Source organism: Pseudorca crassidens, chromosome 18 (genome assembly GCF_039906515.1).
Source record: "Pseudorca crassidens isolate mPseCra1 chromosome 18, mPseCra1.hap1, whole genome shotgun sequence".
Lineage (NCBI taxonomy): Eukaryota > Metazoa > Chordata > Mammalia > Artiodactyla > Delphinidae > Pseudorca > Pseudorca crassidens.
The window spans coordinates 74,495,445-74,516,252 of record NC_090313.1 but is presented as its reverse complement, the minus strand read 5'-3'; the positions used below and the strand labels follow the sequence as shown (position 1 = coordinate 74,516,252).

The 20,808-nt window shown below is 47.2% G+C and overlaps 1 protein-coding gene across 3 annotated transcripts in view; it reads right to left on the bottom strand.

Annotated features, from left to right (window-relative positions):
* FLT1 (fms related receptor tyrosine kinase 1) overlaps positions 1-17,174 on the bottom strand; it is a 172,824-nt gene extending 155,650 nt beyond the window's left edge. Inside the window, exon 1 of one of the 3 annotated variants that reach the window (XM_067713588.1) lies at positions 16,811-17,174. In XM_067713588.1, coding sequence (XP_067569689.1) covers positions 16,811-16,874 — 64 coding nt within the window. In that variant the 5' untranslated portion in view covers positions 16,875-17,174. The remainder of the gene's footprint in view (positions 1-16,810) is intronic. The other 2 variants (XM_067713590.1, XM_067713589.1) reach the window with 2 other exon arrangements.
* Positions 17,175-20,808: the final 3,634 nt, after the last annotated feature.

The window sequence follows — 20,808 nt, the reverse complement described above, 5'->3', positions numbered from 1 at the left end:
GGAGCTGTATGTTGGAATGCTATTAAGTAACCATAAAAAATATTTATCATGCCAGGGCTTCCCTGGTGACGCAGTGGTTGAGAGTCCGCCTGCCGATGCAGGGGACGCGGGTTCGCGCCCCGGTCCGGGAAGATCCCACATGCCGCGGAGCGGCTGGGCCCGTGAGCCATGGCCGCTGAGCCTGCGCGTCCGGAGCCTGTGCTCCGCAACGGGAGAGGCCACAGCAGTGAGAGGCCCGCGTACCGCAAAAAAAAAAAAAATTTATCATGCCAAAGTTTTAATTTCAAATCCAACATTATGCCTTAAAAATTTTGTACCATAAAATGAAGAAAGGCTGGCAAGTAGGCAGGCAGGAAAGCGTGTACCTTAAACTCTAGCTATCCATGCAAGAAAAGGACGAAACGTTATTATCCCTAACTCAAATTTTGGTCTATCCTTTTTATATCGTATATTCTTCAACTTTCTAACCTATTACAAATAATGACACAACCCCACTTGCTGTGCATATAAAAATACGGGAGAAATAAAATGAGATTGGAAGGCTGAGTGTGGTAAAGTCCTGATGTTAATTTCAAGCTTATTCTGATAGAGTTTCTGGAGTCCAAACTACATAGAACACATTCTTCCACAGTACTTTAGACTGTATATAAAGGCGGTGCCTTATAAATTCACTCACTGAAAGTTGAGAGAGCTCCAGTCTTTGTTACCAATAACATATACAAACCCTCTGACCCTTGAGATTTAAATAGTCAAGAGTGTGCAATAAAGTTATCCATCATCGGGGAATTGAGGTTTTGAAAGCTGCCTTAGCATACTTTCTAAGGCTCATTAAACACTGTCCTTGACCATTGTGTTTCTATTGTCAAAATCAGTTTCCTTCTAAATTAAACAATTTGGAATACAATCGCTTTTCATTACACATATTTTGGAGATTAATCCTGCACAGACAATGGGGTGGGTGTGTTGACTGAAAAGTGCTTTTAAATTCTGCTTTGCTTTAATTTTCATGTTTTCTTTAGACTCAATTTACATAGTAAATGTGGGTAATAGCTGGCCTTCCTAAGATTTTTTTTTTTAAAGTTTGTAAATTCTTAGATGGAATTAACGTTATACAAGTTTTGCTGACAGCCAAGCTTCTGGAAGGGAAAGGAACCAATTATAAGCAGTATGCTGCCACCAGAAGTATCTCAATTTTTAAAGAAATAATTGACTGAAGGTTTTTCAGTCACTTCAGTATGTGATATTCAGGTCTTCCTTACAAATATCCATGACAGACTTTAAAGTAATTTGCACCCAAAACCTGGAGAATATTGGTTTTAATTCTCAGGTCATTTTTACTCATACAGTTTCATTAATCTATTATAGAATTAGCATTTTTAATATCCTCCAGGATATCATATATCAGATGGAAGAAAAAATAAAACCGATTTCTGTTATCAGTTGGCCATCAATCTCACAAGCTTTAAAATAACTTATGGATCAGCTCATTCCGGAGGACAAGACCAAAACCAAGAAGTAGAAGTTATGTAAAAGCAGAAGGAAGCACTGTGAAGAGAGGTAGCGAGGTCCCCAATACTGGAGCTGTCCCCACAAAGTGAAACCACCAACCCCGAGATGAGACTGATGAAGCGAGTGGGTTAAGGGCTGGACTCCCATCCATGATTCCAGAAGGCTGGGAATGCATCACCCTCATTTATCTATCCTTCTTATCTCTTTTACTGCCAGCCAATCCTGGTTTTTTCCCTCCTCCCTTCCTGATACTACCCCTTCCTCTCACCCCCTCACCTTGGTGCTCTCTCTGCTCTATAACCTCAGCATTTATTCTTCCATTTAATATTTCAAACATATTCTAACAGAAGGATACAATAATAAACAAGACAAACAGGATCGCTTCTTTGAAGGGTTTATAACGTAGGCTGGACAACAGAGAAGTCTATACAGACAGATGTAACTCTATACTTATAAATGAGTTTTTATACAAGTGTAAAATTACATTATGTGAGTGGCTGATCAGAGGGAAGTGTACCAGATGTGGGAGAGAGGAGAGGAACCCAGCCCAGGGAGTGAAGGACGTGCTCTCAGAAGAATGATGTTGAAGGTAAGACCTGAAGAATGAGCGTGTGTTTGCTGAAGGGTCTCTTTCTCTCTCCTTCACATCTGCAGACCCTCTAAAACCCAACTTTACTTTGCAAACAACTGTTTTCTTTTATCAGCTACTCTTAATTCTCCTGCTTCTACAGCTCTGCTTTCCTTGATCTCTTTGCTCAGAAGAGAGACCTCTATTGTTTCTTTCCAATGCCTTGGTGTGCACAGATAGATAATTTTTTTTTTTTTTTTTTTTTTTAAGTCTGGGGTCTACCTGACTTCAGTTGCTATTAGGGAAAAAAAAGTCACAAGTGAACATTCACTAGAAGATATGCCTAGGTCACACTGTGCCTTTTTTTGTTTTAATATAAAATTTATTTTTTTTGCAGTACGTGGGCCTCTCACTGCTGTGGCCTCTCCCGTTGCGGCGCACAGGCTCCAGTCGCGCAGGCTCGGTGGCCATGCTCACAGGCCCAGCCGCTCCGCGGCATGTGGGATCTTCCCGGACTGGGGCACGAACCCGTGTCCCCTAGCATCGGCAGGCGGACTCTCAACCACTGCGCCACCAGGGCTGCGTTGGGTTTTCGTTGCTTTGCGCAGGCTTTGTCTAGTTGCGGCAAGCAGGGGTTACTCTTTGTTGCGGTGCCCGGGCTTCTCATTGCGGTGGCTTCTCTTGTTGCGGAGCACAGGCTCTAGGCACGCGGGCTTCAGTAGTTGTGGCTCGCGGGCTCTAGAGCGCAGGCTCAGTAGTTGTGGCGCACGGGCTTAGTTGCTCTGCAGCATGTGGGATCTTCCTGGACCAGGGCTCAAACCTGTGTCCCCTGCATTGGCAGGTGGATTCTTAACCACTGTGCCACCAGGGAAGTCCCACACTGTGCTTTTTGAAATCATGGAAGAGGGATAGATACAGAATGAGGGGAATAAAAGAAAATGATCAGATGTGATCAGTCCTAGCCAGGACTTAACTTGTGCCTCCTCTTCTCTCCTCTTCCTAGCCTACACCATGGATGGTCCAGAGCTAAGGGGAAATGGTTTTCAAAGCAAATGTTCTTATCCAAGAGGGCGAACACAATAGCAGCAATAATAACATCACCTGATATGTTTAGGCTGCGTTGCTGTACCTATAAATTAAGGTTCCCAAATCAACTGTCTTTCTTCTGTGCTGTTTGGGAACCTTGACCAGCTAAGTGTATCCCAGGAGGAGGGTCCATCTAAAGGAAGTATCTCTTGGGAGCCATTTCTGTAGTGGCCAGGCAGCTTAGATCGGAATTCTGAATTCTGAGTCTAGATTCGAATCAGGAGAACACAGCAGCTCAGTCAAGGATAAGAAAGGGGTCATTGGAGCCAGAGGATGGCCCAGAAGGAAGGAACAGAACGTTTCAGATGTGTGGGGAGAATTCTGCCAGCTCTTGGACATATTTCTGCCAATCTCCTCCACTATACCCGCACAATATCGAACCAATATGGAACCCTGATTCTTAAAAGGCCTCTGAGACTCAGAGGGACGTCTAGGATACAGCTCTAGTCAGTTCAACCAGCATTTATTGAGTGACTACTATATGCCAGGCACTGTCCTAGATTCACAGCTGTGAAGACAGGGCAGAAACCAGCCCTTCCTCTTGAAGGGCTTTCAGTCCTGAGAGGCCCCTTAGGACATGAGTCACCAAGAAGCAGATTAGGTGAATACCACCACGTGTTCAAGATTATCTAAGTCAACAAACAGAGATCACCTCAAAGCTAGGTACACTTTGTTTTTAAAGGACACGTTTCTGAGTACAGGGAGTCACGAATTCTTCACTAACATAGATGAGTCATTTCAGTAAAATTCACAGTTAACATCACAAAATAAGACACTCAACGGTCAATACAGAGCACGATAGATACAACCATGTTTCCATCTTGAAATAAAATGTAATAGGTTAATTGATGATTGCTCGAGCACTTTTTAAGGGAATATGTTAAAAATGCTCTAAAATAAAAGGGTCTTCCACGCATGCCTGAACTCATGCTAGAGGTTGAACATGAACCTGGAATGATGACTGGTTATGAAACTGACATCACGAGAATTAAATTCAATACAGCCCATGCTTTCCCTCGTGAAATCACAGCAGAAGATATAGCATTCCAAAACACTGTCAGAAAACATATTTCTCAAAAGACATTTCCCCTCCCAAGTTTCTACTTAACACTCTTCCAAAATGGTGAGTGAATTATTCCAGCAAAGCAATCCTATGCCCATCTGCTCGCACCATGAACCACACTGAAAATCAACGACAACAACTCTATTTCTACACTTTAGAATTTTACTACTCCTAAAAAGACATCTACCCAGATTATAGAATCGCTAAGTTTAATGACCAGTCCAAAAGGGCTAAAGCAAACTAGAAATTCTTGAAAGTTAGCATTCATGAGAGTTTCCTGCGTTTTTAAGTGACTTTGTGTGGCAAATACTGAACTTAAGGTATTTTTCATTTACCAGCTTTGAGGACAGGGAATGGGGTAGGGGAGGGAGTGGCAGAACACTTCTAATCTGTACACCAATGATGTGTGCCAAATATTCCCTAACCCCCAAGAAGTTGTAGGTACACAAAGTCCATTCTAGGGCAATACGATGACTCAATTCCCATGTTTTTTTTTTTTTTTTTCCTTCTTCTCTAGTTCTAGCAGAATTCCCTATGGAGAAGATTTTAAAGCTATAAAAATTTCCAAATAACAACAGAGAACAAAAATCTCATCCAGCAGGAGACATTAAGTAGAAAAGAGTTAAACAGAGTTTTCCAAAAAGAAAACAATACCATTCATCATAGACAAAATGCTATAACACAAGTTCACATTGCCTTTTAAAATTGTTTGTTTGCAATCCCCTCTAATATATCCCCGCCTTTCCATCTGTTTACATATATTTTTGGTTTCTCTAATGCCAACTTAGAAAAAGAAAATCATAAAAATCAAACTGTATATATATAACTACTCCTTATAACTTTCATCCAAACCATGTATCCCTTTGACCACACTTTCTACTGTTTCCTTGGAACAAAAGATAAAACTCCTCTATAGGTGGCAAAACAACATTTTTCTCAGATTCAGATAAACATGGCCATGTTCTGGTATCAAAAAATATCTCTCTCAATGTGGAGAAAAGGGAACCCTCCTACACTACTGTTGCTGGGAATGTAAGTTGGTACAGCCACTACGGAAAGCAGTATGGAGGTTCCTCAAAAAAGTAAAAATAGAGCTACCATATGATCCAGCAATCCCACTCCTGGGCATATATCCAGACAAAACTATAATTCAAAAAAATACACGTACCCCTATGTTCATAGCAGCATTATTTACAATAACCAAGACATGGAAGCAACCTAAATGTCCATCAGCAGATGAATGCATAAAGGAGATGTGGTACATATGTGCAATGGAATACTACTCAGCCGTAAAAAAGAATGAAATAATGCCATTTGTAGCAACATGGATGGACTTAGAGATTATCATACTAAGTGAAGTCAGAAAGAGAAAGACAAATATCATATGGTATCACTTATATGTGGAATCTAAAATATGACACAAATGAACTTATCTACGAAACAGAAACAGACTCACAGACAGAGAGAACAGACTTGTGGTTGCCAAGGGGGATGGGGGGTCGGGGGAAGGAGGGATTGGGAATTTGAGATTAGCAGATGCAAACTAGTATATATAGAATGGATAAACAACAAGGTCCTACTGTATAGCACAGAAAATAATATTCAATATCCTATGATAAACCATAATGGAAAAGAATATAAAAAAGAACGTATACATATGTATAACTGAGTCACTTTGCTGTACAGCAGAAATTAACACAACATTGTAAATCAACTATACTTCAATTTAAAAAAAAATCCCTCTCCAGGTAAGGATCAAGGAAGAAATAAAATACTTTTTTCTCTTTCTTGACTTCTTGTACGTTTGAATGCCTGAAGGGAATGATCTAGGGAAGAGAAAGAGACCCAAAGGGCAACAGGCCTTAAAGAAATGCTTCCATTTTTGTTAACTGTACGAGGACTACCAGTCAAACAGAGAAAGCAGAGACTGTGTTCGTGACCATCCCAGACCAACGGGCGCTCCCTCTAGGACAATGCCCTCGGACAGCTGTCTTTTTCTCACGGGCATACTAACTTTCTATTCTAAACCCTGAAAACCAAACTCCTTGGTTTTCCTGAATTCCTAGATTTGATCATTCAAGATCTTTTGGATAAATGTTGGCGGAAAGAGTACTGATTTCAAAATCAGAAAGACCTAGGTTTCCACCCTGGCCTGGTCACTTGGTAAGAATGTGACCCTCGGGGTTTCCATTCATAAAAGAAAGTTAAAAGCGTGCAGGCTGGATGGTTTGGAAGAGGTTCACAGCACCGGGTATACACATTCCTCCTCCTTCCCCCGGGGACAGAGTCCTTCCCCACCCCAGTTCACGAAGCATCAGGGTCCACCCCTTTACTCCAGTTTCATTAAGAAAAAGCTCCAGGCCATTGCGGTTTCTGGGATCTAAAAGGCACACAGAGAAGTAGACATTTGATTCCCAGAAACAACCTGGCAGAGGGCAGCCCGGCCGGTCGGGGGACCTACCTGATGAGACCTCTTCCAGAATCAAAGTGCCCTTCTGCCCTCATCCGCCCTCCCGCGCAAGCTCAATTCATCCAAAGCCCCGTGTGGGAGAGCAGTCTGGAAGCCTATATAAAGTCATGTTCTTAATGGTTTTGGAGCTCCTTCTCTGACTTGAATTTTTTGGAAGGGCCTTGAATACCCATGATAAGAAAACCCACATGATGAAAATTCTGTCTTAATGGAGCCTTTAATGGTGTCTGCCACACACAGCAGTGGAATCTCCCAAGGCCATTTGAGGCCGGAGTTGCAGTAGAGTCTCACATTCTTTGGAAGTGGCAAAGCTCCAAGGATAGAACGGTTTGGAAAGAAGGGAAGACTAGCACACTCTCACCCATGCTCTTTCCCTTCTCTCCTTTCCTTTAGGTTCTAAGGCGTGGTAAGAGGAGGGAGGTTTGGAGTCTGACGGAACCAGATGGAAATAATTCTAGTTTAGGGAAAGTGTTTAATTTACCTAAATACTTAGGTACTCTGATCTTAGGAAGAGTATTTAACTTACCCAAGCCTCAGTTTCCTCATATATAAGAGTACTGTACCTACCTCTTGGGACTAAGCAACATAACATGTATAAATCTAAGTCCTGACCGTCCATAAGCGTTAGTTGCCTCCTTTCTCTCCACCCCGCTCCCCCCAAACACTTACGGCCTCACCACATCCCCCCAGAAGATGCTCAGAGATCCTCTGATCTAAGCCCCGCGAAGCTGCCCACTGCCTACACTCGCAATCTGAGGGTCAGCTGTCCTCCGCTTCATGCCGGTGCCATGGTGGTCTTGAGAACCTGGCAGCCACCTTAACTGTGGCCTCTGTCCCCTAATCAACAGTTACGAATAGGAAGCTCTTCCACGGGACCAGCTGTCTTTAGCTCACAGGTTAAGAAGGGCCAAGGCATTATTCACTATTATTTTCTTGGCCAAACTCCAGAATCTTTTCAAAATCTAGACTGAAAAGAAAGGTTAGGGACTTCCCTGGAGGTCCAGTGGTTAAGACCCCGTGCTTCCAATGCAAGGGGCACAGGTTCGATCCCTGGTCGGGAGACTAAGATCTCACACGCCGTGTGGCAGGGCCAGAAAAAAAGAAAAGAAAAGAAAGGTTTAGTACGAAACAGCAGTGTGTACCTCAAGAAACGAGCCCACAAGACTAAGCACCTCCTCCCGCCTGGAGAGAATCTCTTTCCCCACGCCCCACCCTGAGTTAGGACTGCTCTGACTGTCCCAATGTGGCACAGGTGGTGCTGTAAGAGTTCCAAAGGCCTTGAGACATCCGCTGTTGTCCTCTCAGACGGCCCCTGCCCCCAGTAAGGAGGGGGGCGCTAGTCGGCTGGGAGGCAAAAGGCTGCCTGAGGAGGGGGCCCCCCCCCCCCGACAGCCAGCGCCGCGGTCCCAGGGGCAAAGCCAGGGGACTACAGCTGCATGCGCGACCCAGGTGAGGCCCGAGGCAAACCACCCAGCTGAGCCACGCCCAGATTTGTAACCCACAGACTCATCAGACATAATGAATTCCCCTCGTAGGCCACTGCGTTTCGAGGCAGCCTATTATGTCAGGAGATGACAGACACAAACGCTATCATGACTCAGGTTTGAGAAGCACTGATTCAGCCGTGGGTGAAGGATATGCTCCTTCTGTATCTGAAAATGAGAGCGTCCGAATAGAACTCACATAATATTAGGCCTTAAACGCCCTATAGGTACCCCGAGATGCTCTCAGGGAAGAAGCAGCGACTTATACTCTTGGCATTTCCCGAGAAGGGTCCCAGCACCACGATTCTGCCCAGTGAGAGGCCAGCTCTGTCTCCGATGTGGCAGCGACTTTGCTCACCAAGGGCGACAGACCCCTGGCATATCCCCGGAAGTCAGCAGAGCCGTACTGCTCCGACAGGTAGAGGTCAGCCATCCAGGTGGGGACGCTGATCCCAGCAGAGGAATTCAGCTACAGAGGCTTGGTCAGGGAGGGAAAGGTAACAAGGCTTCCGACTGCTTCGTGGAGGGCTTACTGAAGGCTCGCAGGGCTGGACCGGAGGCGCGAGGGTGCCCAGGACAGGTCAGTAGCGTGGTACCTTCCCAAAGGACTCTGTAGCCATGTGCCCACATTTCTGTAGAGGAAAGGCTGAGCACTCCACAGCGTGAGGCAGGGAAGGAGAACCACTACGAGCTTTCCTGTCTAGACCAGCAATCCAGGTCTGGTTCCTAACTCACACATACCCTGCTCTGCAAAACAGGCCCGCCCGTACCAAGCACTTTATCCCAGAATTCCCCTCGTTCTAAGAGAGGAAGAGTTCCTTTCTTCCTCACAGATACAGTTTCCTCCACCTTGTTGGATGTCTAGCAATGATTTAATTTCGTGCCTTTTCCAGACTGGCCCCAGGACGGATGCCTCCCAGGTAGCCAGGCCTCTCAGTGGAGCCCGAGGTCAGGGGCTCTCAAAGCAGCGGTCTCTGCATCCATGCCTCGGCACCACCTGGGACCTTGTTAGAAATGCAAATTCCGGGCCCCATCCCAGGCCTACTGAATCAGAAACTCTGGGGCCGGCCCAGTACTGCAGCGCAAGCTCTCAGGTGATTTGGATATATGATAAACTAGAAGGTTCCGTAACCTCGCCGCCCATTGGAATCACCTGGCAGCTTTAAATGAACGATGCCTCGGGCCCACTCAAAAACTCATGATCAGAAGTGCTGCCAGGGCAAGAGGATTCTAGAAATAAAGCCCCCCAGATGGTTCTAATGTAGAGTCAAAGCTGGGGACCCTGGAGAGAAGCAAAGGGTTTCACAGAACTCAGCTGGCAGACTAATTACTAATCAAGGCCGCCAAAGGGGGCCTTGAGCGCAAGTGGTTTCATATTTGCATATAACAGAAGACAAGGCTTTTCATTTATACAAGGTTCACTTCAGGCCTCGTTTCACAAAAGAACCTGATCATTGTTACAGCTTTGCTTGTGTTGACCACGTGGGAGGGTCTGTGGTTTGAAAGGAAATGCAGTCACACTCCACCTGTTCGATAGAAGGATAGAAGACCAGGCTGAGAAAAACTACCCATAAGCACTGTGGTAACCTGGGAAAAGACAAAAGCACTTGCCAAGATTTGCGATAATAAGACGAGAAAGAAGGCAAGTGCATCAACTTTCAAGCCAGCAAGAAGCACAGACAATGTGTCACCAGCGGCAGGATATGAGAGCATGATGAGACAGTGTCGCCTCCTTGACAACAGATCACAGGGAAGGATGCTCACCTCCCTGGTTTTTACACCAAGTGACTTTGCTTTGGAAGCAAATGCTTTGTAAAACTTTTATTTACGGTTAAAACCCATCTGTTTAATGCCATTTTCATTGTACTATTTTTCACCAGGTCCCTATTTTCTAAGACCCATGGTTTGGTGAACCGTGGTATTCTTCAAGACCACAACCTCTGTATGCTTTGACTACAGGTCCAAGCTAAGCCTAAGATTTTGTTAAAAAAAGTCTTGAAGCAGGTCACAGGTGTCCCGGCAGAAGACAGGGCACAAGAACAGTGTGGGAGCCGGAAAGAAGCTCCTGGCTGGCCAGGGTCTAGTCCCTTGGTCATACAGGTCAAGGTCAGCACTAGGATGCTGGAGAAGACGATTTAGACCCTGACACCAGAGCTAAGAATCCTTTACTACAATCAGCGCTTCTCAATTTTTTAATGTGCAAAAACACACCTGGGGACCTTATTAATATACAGGCTCTGATTGGTTAAGTTGCCAGGGGATGCTGGGCCATGGGCCACACTTTGAGAAGCATGCTGTGGGCATGTGTAAAGTTTGGGGCTGGGGATGGGAGTCGGGGGAGGGAGGCACCAGCTTGAGGCTGGATCGGGGGTTCTGATTTTTCAGAACATGTTTCACACCTAGTAGGCTGGTTCTGCCAGAAGAATCTATTTGCATGAACAGTTAAGGAGAACCTATTCTAAGGAAGGAGGAAATCAAGCAACTAGACTGGTCCTGTAACAAGGCTCCTATTAAAGCAGAGTCTGACTCTGAGTATCTCCCCGTCATTCAGATTTGCCACACAGTCCAGCACCCAATGACTCAGGTTTGAGTCTATCAGAGGATAAGTCAAAGCATAAAATCTAAGAGCACTAAAGATGGTATAAAGCCCTGTGGAGTAAAGGTGAAGGGCCCGGCCCCATACCGATAGAGGGTTAGGACAAAACTGCTGCACGGACCCAAGCCCAGCTTTGCTGGCCCAGAAGCCCCAGGGAATCATCATGACCAAACAGGAGGGGATCACAAGACATGGGTATCTCAGAGTTGAAAATCATAGCTGATTTCCCAGATCTGAGCCACTCGTTGCAGAGGACAAATATTCTCTATTGAGAAACAGCCCTTTTAAGGAATCCACTGTAACTGAGGCCCAATGGACAAGCAAGAGTAACTAATAACCTGGAATAAAGTCATATCTGGCTCGGAAAGATTTCTTCTTTGAAATGACAGTGTGGCTGCATCATTCATTCATTCCAACATTTACTGAGAGCTTCCATGCCATCCATGACAGTAGGTGCCAGGGATGTAAGAGCAGTTAAGACACGGGCTCTCCTCCCCAAAGAGTGAGGGCAGCCTCATAAACAGAATACTAAGCAAGGTGAGAAGAACGCGAGGACCCATATCGGGGCTATAAAAAGAGGCTACACATAGGAGCGGAAGAAACCAGTCATTCTGTCTGGGGCTCTAAGGAGGAGCTCGTGGAGCTGGTGATTTCTGCGCTGAATTTTGAAGGCACGGGAAGAAAAGATGCAGAGGGAGAAAAAGGGTCTTGCAGGCAGACAAACAGCATGAAAAGTGCAAGGCCCATCTAAAGAAAGGGGAGCTATTTCTTTGATGGCGATAGAGTCTGTGTGGCTGGGACACGGGGTACGCGGAGGGAAGTGGTAATAGATGAAGCTAGTACCGTAAGCCACAACTATTTAAGCTGCAGCCATCCAAAAGGAGGATTCCAACTGTGCACAAGAAAAATTAGTTTTCTCCCCAAATCTCTCAGTATATTACTAAGCAGCCCTCATTTTGATATTCCTAATTAAATCCCTTATGGGCTTTAAAGGTTTCTCATATTAAAAAAAAGATGCCAGTTGGGTTTAACAAGTTATGGCATAGCCATACCATGAAATGCTATGCAGTTATTGAAAATACTGTTGTAAAAAATTAATGATGGTGCATTAAAATATGAATGATGTATTATGTTTAAAAAGGCAGTTTAAATAGATTTTTTCGCAGAAGAGCAAATAAACACATATCTACCATTACAATATGTTCATATGGTCCTCGTTTTATGTGTGTAAGAAAAATTTATTCGTGTACTGATGGTGGGAAAGAAGACTCTTAAATATATTCAATAAAATGAGAAATAAGATTAAATGCCAGCATTTAAAACGAAATTTTAGCTCTGCAATAATGTTATTCAACAAATATTTTAACATCTCTACTCTGTTTGGGGTAGAGGATATACAAAAATGAAGAAGAAATGTTATCTGTAGGATGAACATCAGGTTCTGTTCCTGGGTCTGCCACCAGCCAGCTGTTGAGCTTGAAAAAAAAAAAGTCACTAAACTGCTCTTCTCTGAAAGGAGCAGATTAGATCCCTGAGGTTCCATCTAGCCCTCACAGTGTATGTGTCTGTGCAATGAGATCAATCCTCTCAAGGAGCACAAAATCAAGGAAAGGAGCAATGATCAGACATGGCTCTTAGGCATCCAGCTTCACCAAGACTGATGGGAAATCCCCAGGAATTCTTGACATCCCCCGACATCCGCCCCAGCAGCAATGCAGGAAATCTAGTCCACTGTCTTCAGCAGACTCAATGGAACCATTTCCTCAATGAAACCCCCCTGCAGTCCCAGATACTAAACCAGGGGCTCTCCTTTCAAGCCCTCCCTCCATCACCCCCCATTCCTCCAGTTTCCTTCCCCTTCCTCAATCTGGTCTAAAATCCAGTACTGTAATCAGCCGCATGCAATTTCCAAGGCACCCAAGTGTGTGAGGAATCAACAATGCTCCTGGAAAGCGTCTGGCAGGAGCTCTTGTCATTCCTTCACGAGCCTCCCCAGCGTACTGAGCCCAATGGAACAGAATGGACTGTTCTCGTAGATCGTTTTCAACCAAATGCAACCAACGCTTCTCATGCTTTTAACCGTTCCTAATGACATATTTTTACTTAAAAGTTAAGCCTGGTGTTATTTCAAATGTCCTTCCTCCTCTAGCCACAACGACAAATGCTCTGAAAAACTATGATATTCACTTGCTATCCAACAAACTCCTGACCGTGCAATTGAACCAAGACCCTAATACCAGAAAGGCTCTGCGTTTAACACCCGGGTGCCAAGAGAACTTCCCTCACTCTCCACTCTCACACTCACTCGCGTGCACATCTCAATTTAAAGCACTGCAGAAGCTATTTACTCTGTTATTTGTTCTTGCTTTGCAGAATTCTCAAGCCAGAGTAAACATTAATCGTAACTTGGTGATCTACTGGGTAACCTTCCTCAAAGATACTACCTTTTTTTTTTTTGATGGATATAAAACCATTTTGGGAGGCGATATATCATTTTCAACTTCTATATTACATACATTCAAAGGAGATTTAAAATATCTAATTAGTTTTGGTAAAAACAAAATGATTACTTGGTCTGCTCTAAAAAGTCATATAAAATAAGTTCCAGTTTAAATAAGACGTTTAGTATTCTTGTTGAAATCGGAAACTCTTTTAGACTTAAGTTACTCGGGGAGCAAATAAGTATTATTTGCAACTAGTAAGCATTAATTGAAAAAAACATGAAATACAGATGGGTTTTAAATGACCAGTCTCCTTAGAAGAGATCAGGGAACTAGAGTTATGAAATAGAGTCTATTTCATAGAATTACACATTCTGTTTTAAAAAAAAAAAAATCCCAAGATCATGATTCGTCCTGGCTTGGGCATCCTGTAACAGCTTAGTTCTTGCAACCTGATAAAGAGCAAGCGAATCGGTTGGAGTTAGGTGTGTTGCACTAGTGAAAAAGAAAATCCACCGTGATTACTGACAGCAGGGGAAAGCCAGCTCAGCCTTTCAGCCCTGGCTCCGGCATCACAGGGGCGGTCACCCATTCCATAGGCAAATGCAGTTAAGGGAAGGAGAAAAACAGACACTGTGTTCAGTCTGTTTCTTGGAATCATTCATTGCATTTTAGAGTTGGGAAAGGCCCCTAGAAATAACCATCTATTCTAACGTCTGAATTTTACATGTGAAAACACAAAACCCACTTAGTGCTCCCTAGAAAAGAAACTGGATAGCCTATTATAGAATTTTCAACAGGGAGAGAAAAAACTTAATAAATAAATAAATAAGGTCAAAATATTGAGGAACTAGAGTAGGTGACCACCTACAATTTATCTGCAATGTGATCCATCATTTGGAAAACTACGTGGACCACCAAACGTGCACGGAATTAACATTTCAAACGTACAATTCCGGAAAAACACAACCCAAAGTGTGGCTTTCTAAACCTTGGAGAAAAGACAAACTGTTATGCAAAATTAGCTTGATTTTGAGAGATTTAGTACGTTCATTTTGGAAATGGGGATCACTGTCATGTACACTTTTGATTTAACTTTCTATCATTAATTAACTCCATTCACAAAATTGGCAAGTGCAGCATTTCCGATTAGCTATAGCAAATTGTACATGTCAGCTGCTCAAAAACTCTAGAAAAGGGGGGGTAGACAAAAAGGGTCTGCGGCTTTCATCAAGGGTGTGCTGCCTTAAAATAAGAAAATGAGACTTTGAGCTGGAGAAAGGAAGCCTAGTATCCTTTTTAGAGGAAGAGATTGCAATATAGAGGACTTGGAAGCACGTGAATACTGCAGTGTTTTTATTTCCCAGGATATTTAGAAGAAGGTAAATACACTCTCTGCGGGGAAAGGCATTATCTTTTTGTATTACTGAACCTCTGATTATTTTATACCTCAGTGAACGCACACGTAATATTAAAAACTCATAAAATTATATAGCACCCAACAGTGAGCAGAGCTGGCCCATGATGGGTGCAAGCTGAACTCCTCATAAATCCACAGGGCAGAAACCTGGCCCCTATCTAGACACCACTCCCGAGACATGCAGCCCCTCGTTCAGTTTGAAAGCGCTGACGCAGCTTAGAAAGCAGGTACCTGATTGTTTTACTGTGACGCAGCTGTTAACCCGCGGCAGAAGCCTGTGGTTTAGATTGGCGATTACAGACCCCAACAGCTGATAGAACATTCCCTAAACCGGCAGGTGAAGAGGTTCTCACCTTGCCAATGTATGTCTTGCTTTCTCCCTATAACACATATGTAAAACGTATTTTTAAAAATCACAAAAGAGTTCCAAGATTTCTGCCTCATTTAAGTAAAATCTAAGGGGAATCATAAGAGGATCTCGCGTTTCTGAAACGCTTCCACGGATCTAAGTTGCTTTGAACCACGAACAGAACTATTCTTTGCTAGTTTTTGAAACAAAATAAAGATGTCTATGTGTGAAGCAGAAAATCCAATAAAGCATATACTTCCCCTCCATGTTCTGGATTCACAGTAATTTATCTAGATTTACTTTTACATAATAGACGATGGACTTCAGCAAGTTACTTAAATGCTCCAAGCAATTGTATTTCAAAACACATGACTTTTCAAACCCCCAAATGCAATTTTGAAACAGAAAAGCAGTACTTCACTTCGTATAGTTATTTTAGCAACATTTCCAACTTAGAGCGAGTTCTCTCCAATTTAGTACGAATTCGCCTTGCCTCTCGGTTTAACAGCTTCACCCAGGTGGAACTATTACTTGTTATTAAGAAACAAGTGGTTTAATTAGTCTTCCCCTTGAGAAGGAATATTTGTTACTGCCTTTTGAGTTTAACAAGCATTTCAAAAAATATATGCTCAACCCTACGGACTTTCCTACCCAGGGATCTTTGCAATAATCTATGTTACTGTATTTTATTTCATATTTTACCTTTCCTCCACGACGCTTAAGAGACAGGCGCTCCAAAATCTGGCTCTCTGCGCCCAGGGGGACTAAACCGGGGGGCTTGGCCACTGAGCCCCGCTGAGCAGAAAAGGCAAGTCCGAGTCCCTAAATGCCCTCGGGTTTTGGCGCCTCGGTGGAGGCCACCGCCACACTAACCAGGTACAACCTACTGGTCCCTGAAGGTTCGGCCGCCAGTGTCCCTAACGCCCAGCAAAGGCGCGGACCTCACCGATTCCTCAAACCGCACCTTTTGGTCCAAATCATTTGCCCTTTCTTCTCTCGGAACTTAAAAGACTAGGCTTGCAATTCTGAAACTTAACGGGACTTGGGTCCTCGACTGCCCTCGTCGGTCAAGGTCACTCAGGTCGGCGACCTGGGCTGGACCCGTGGCAGAGGCTCCACTCGGATGGATGCGCGCCCAGCGCTCAGGCCCAGCGGCCGGCGACTGGGGGGGGCGGGGGGGAGGGAGGAGAGGACGCTGGGGGAACGTTCCCTGGACACGCGAGCTCGGGGGCCCAGAGTGGGTCGAAGAATACCAGCTCTTGCCATCTTCAGGTATCTGTGTGCTCCCGCCAGGCACGCGATCCACTCCAAAGGGGCTCACCTCCTTCCCTCGGGAGGCGCGACGTCGCGGCCCGTGCCAGACATCGCCAAGGCCGGGCCTCAGCCCAGTCCCCGGGCAGCCACGCGGTTGTCCTAGGAGCCGCTGATCCGGGGGCCTCACGGACCCGGCCAGGCCACCTGAGAGCAGGCTCTGGGTGCCGGGCAGGTCCGGGTGCGCGGCACTTTCCGAGCCCAGAACCTGGGAGGGGGGCCCCGGCTTGGGGGAGGTGGCCAGGCAGCGAGGATCAGCGACTCCAGCCGCAAGGGGCAGCCCCAGCGCGGACCCGAGCGCGGCGATGCTCGCGGACCCCAGCCAGCTGCTCTCCGAGGCGCCCAGCCCGACCGCTCGGCGGAGGAGAAAGGGCGTCACGGCCCCAGGCGTGTCCGCTGCAACTAGTGTCCTTGGTTCCCTCCGAGCTCGCTCCCCGCGCGCACCCGGCCCCCCGGGCTGCGCCCCTGCCCCCGCCAGCCCCGCGCCGGCCTCCGGCACCGGCCGCGCCTCACCTGTGAGAAGCAGACCGCCGAGCAGCGCGCAGAGCAGGGCCCCGGTGTCCCAGCAGCTGACCATGGTGAGCGCGACGCGGCCTGCTCGTCCGGTGCCCGCGCTCCTCGCGGGCGCCCGCCGCAGCCGCCCGAGCCTGTCTCCTCTCGCTCCGGCCCTCCGCCCCGAGCGCCCCTCTCCGCGGCTCCAGCCGAGAGACAACCACTTCCCCCGGTAATCCTCGCAGCCCGGCGTCCTCCGGCCGTTGCGTTCCAGCCCCGGAGCCCGCTCCGAGCCGCCGCCGCCGCCGCCGCCGCCGCCGCCGCCGCCGCCGGGGAGGAGCCGCGAGGAGTGCTGATCCCGCGCGCTCCGAGCCTCCAGCGGACCTCGATTAAGAGGAGACGAGGGCGGGGGCGATTTATAACCTTTCCCCAGCCCACTTCCTACCCCGGCACCTCCTTCCAGTGACGTCAAGGGGTCCCCCACCCCTCATCCGCCTCCCCACCTACCCTCTTCCTCCGGGACCTGATTCCCTACGGCTCGGGAGGGGGCGGGGGCCGCCGGGCGCGGGGGCGGGGAGGGAGCGCGCGTGGGGAGGCGCGGGCGGCGCGGCCCCGGAGCGCCGCCGGGCAGGTTCACGGTCCTTGCTCCCGGCTCCTGTCCCGGTCCCCTCCTCCTCCTTTAGCTCTCAGGAAATCCCTGCAGTCTCCCTCCGCCCGGCTTACTCAGCCCTGGGGGCCGCCCGAAGCTGGGAAGGGGACGGGGCTGGACCTCCACCGCCCGGCCCCCGGGGCGGAAAGTCCGACCCTGGGAAGCTGGCCGCGCCTCCGCGACGGTGTCCTTGGCACGGAGGGGCGAGGCGCAGGCCGGCTCCCTCCCCCTTCCTTGCTCTTCCCGCGCTGTCCCGCCGCCCCGCGACTCTCCCAACTGTCCCCAGACGTCTAGGGAGGCGCCGGACACCCTCGGCACAGGGGACTGCGCCAGGAGCGCCCGCGGGGACCGGACGCTTGGCTGGCACCTTCGGGAAGACAGCGAAGCCGCTCGGGTCCCTGGGGAGCGCGTCTGTGTCTTTTTCGACCTCACAGATGCACCCGCCCAAGTCATTTCCTAAACCCTCGGCTTCCTAGAAGCAAAACAAGCAATAACATCATGATACCTTGTAAAGAGCTGGGACCTGAAGCTGCTCCTGCAACTTTTAAAGGCCGAGCACTTGAACTTTATTTCCCAAATGCTCGAGAAGAGTCTGATGGCTGCTTGCTACGCAAGCTGAGTGACTCCACTGCCCTCCGAACTAAACCCCGGGAAATTAGCATGAGACACTAGATCATTTGCGATGACACTAATTCCACCTCGTTCCCCAATTATGTTTCCATTACCTCAAAGGCTGATATCGTCCTAGGCTCCACGGAGCAGCCCAGTCTTGTCCCTGTAAATACCGCTGGTTTGAAAAATACTTCTACTGCAAAATGCCAGATGGCCACGATAAAAAGGAGCGTGATGGCTCCTAAACACTGGGCCAGCGACTCTTCCTGAAGGACTGGACTGCCTCCCGCCGGGGAAGGTTAGGCAACCCGGAGTTGCCACACCTCTGAGCCGCAGGGCCAGGACAGGTCCCCGCCGCTGGGAGCCCCACGCAGGAACAGCGCGTCCGCCCGCCTGGCGCTGGGGCTCGGGAGTGGCAGCCCCACGCGGCTCCGAGGAGAGTGAGACCACGCGGAGCCTTCGCGCGCCTGCTGGCTTCTCCACTTTTTCTAGGGCTCCTATTCCCAAGCTTGATTCCTTCAAAACCGAAGCATCATTCCGTGAACGGTTAATTACGTATCTCAGGGTTAGAGCCTGACAGCGGATCTTAACTCACAACTGGTCCCCCAGCCTCGGTCACAGTCTGGGACACACCCGCAGAAACGAGGTGTCCCCCTGCCTCACTTCAGAGCTGCTTGTCCCTCCCATGCTCTCTCTCAAGAAGCGGGCTTAGAATCTGGAGAGGAGGTTGACGCGTAAAGAGGCCACGACATTACAGTGTGAGGATCCCAGTGCTGGAGGGAGCCTGGGTTCACGATGGGCACAGAGAAGAGGTGGTCCGTCCGAGAACTCAGGAGCGCTTCTTAGGAGAGACACTTAGCTGACCCTGGGGGAAAACGGTCCATAGTACAGTCTACAAAAGTTTACTACAACCCTTCAAATGCTATCTGAGAGACAACACTTCACATACCATCTGTCAGACATGACTCTGCATCGAGTTTACTTGTGAAGCCACAACGGGTATCTGATGGATAGCTGAAACAATATTCATGACCTCAGACGTCCATCAACAATACTAGCATAGGGACTTCCGTGCTGGCGCAGTGGCTAAGAATCCGCCTGCCCATGCAGGGGACACGTGTTCGAGCCCTGGTCCAGGAAGATCCCACATGCAGCAGAGCAAGCAAGCCCGAGCGCCACAACTACTGAGCCTGCGCTCTAGAACTGGTGAGCCACAACTACTGAGCCCGTGTGCCACAACTACTGAAGCCTATGCACCTAGAGCCAGTGCTCTGCAGCAAGAGAAGCCACCGCAGTGAGAAGCCCGTGCACCGCAACGAAGAGTAGCCCCCGCTCGCTGCAACCCGCGCACAGCAAGGAAGACCCAACGCAGCCAAAGATAAATAAATAAATATATATATTTTAAAAATAAATAAAGAAAATTAAAGAAAAAAAACCAATACCAGCATATTGCTCAACTATTTAAGGTTAAAAGAGTCCTGGTCGAATCTAACTTAATTTACACCAAAATCATTCTGCATTAAGAGTGGTCTTCCACAAATTCCCAACTATTCTTTCGAAAAGTTGCAGGTTTTAATTATAGTCAGCAATTTCTTTACTTCTTACTTTGTTAGTTGCATTAGCCTCCTAACAAAGAACTCAAGATGCTACAAGTTCTCACAAGGTTTTGTTCTTAATTTCGTTTTAGCTCAGATAAATATTAGCATTTAGATAAATGAATATCTAAGCTAAACTAATGGGAAGTAAAGGTATGGTTCTCAACCCCCCACCCCCAAAAAAAGAGATAAGACCTTTGAACAAGAATGGGCTACAGCACCCCTCCAACTAAATCACTAAGGAAAGGGGTTTTATAGATAACAGTGATGGAAAAGATCAATTTCAACATGCCTGGTGGGTATAAAAAGCTATTGAAATAGACTATCTGCTTGCTTCCTGCTCACATACAAAAGAACGTTTCATCTCCTGCAAAACCAGACATTCTCTCTTGTTATCAGCTACAAACATTCTCTTGAGGATTCTTTCTAGCCCCTATTCAGAGGCACACTTGGTAAAACCAACAGCTTTAATATTCAAGACTGAACAATAGTGTGGGAGCATCCCTGTGAGAGATGGGAGGGAACCCAGGGCCTCATCTTCCTAGGGTGGACCAAGGGTACAGCCGATCAGCTTGCAGTCACCAGGTCTCAATCAGGACTTTGTCCCCACCTGGGTTAGGTGGCTTCAGAGCAAAGAAAAACTATACTCCACGGTTACACACTGCATAGCATAAATATGTATGGTTGGTTACAAGAACCAAATGACTTTCTAAAACCCTTCTGTGTTATATGGCAAAAAAAGCTCCCAGCACATCTCTGCTTGACAGTTCAGGTTCCTAGATCTGAGTAGCGCATGCCCACAATCCTCCTTGGGCAAGCTCTGCTGAGCTCGCCAGCCAGGCACACCCACGGCTCCATTTCTCCAATGCTGATAGGTTCTGATGGAGTTCCTTGCCTGCCCCCCACGGACGTGCTCACTCCTCTTGTTCTGGCTCCATGTGCTTCACTCCATCCCTGACTACCGGCTCCTCACATAGGTTGGTGCTGCAGCCATTTATCTCATTTTGATTGATTCGGGCTTTCAGCTTCTTTCTGAGGCAGAGTCTCCTAGCTCTGGTCTCCTGGTTAGCCCTGCACCTCCTCCGTAGGAACTGTGACATGGATACTATACTTCTGTTACTGCAGCCTAAGATCAAAGGAGCCCTTTCTGTGGGCCACTTTAT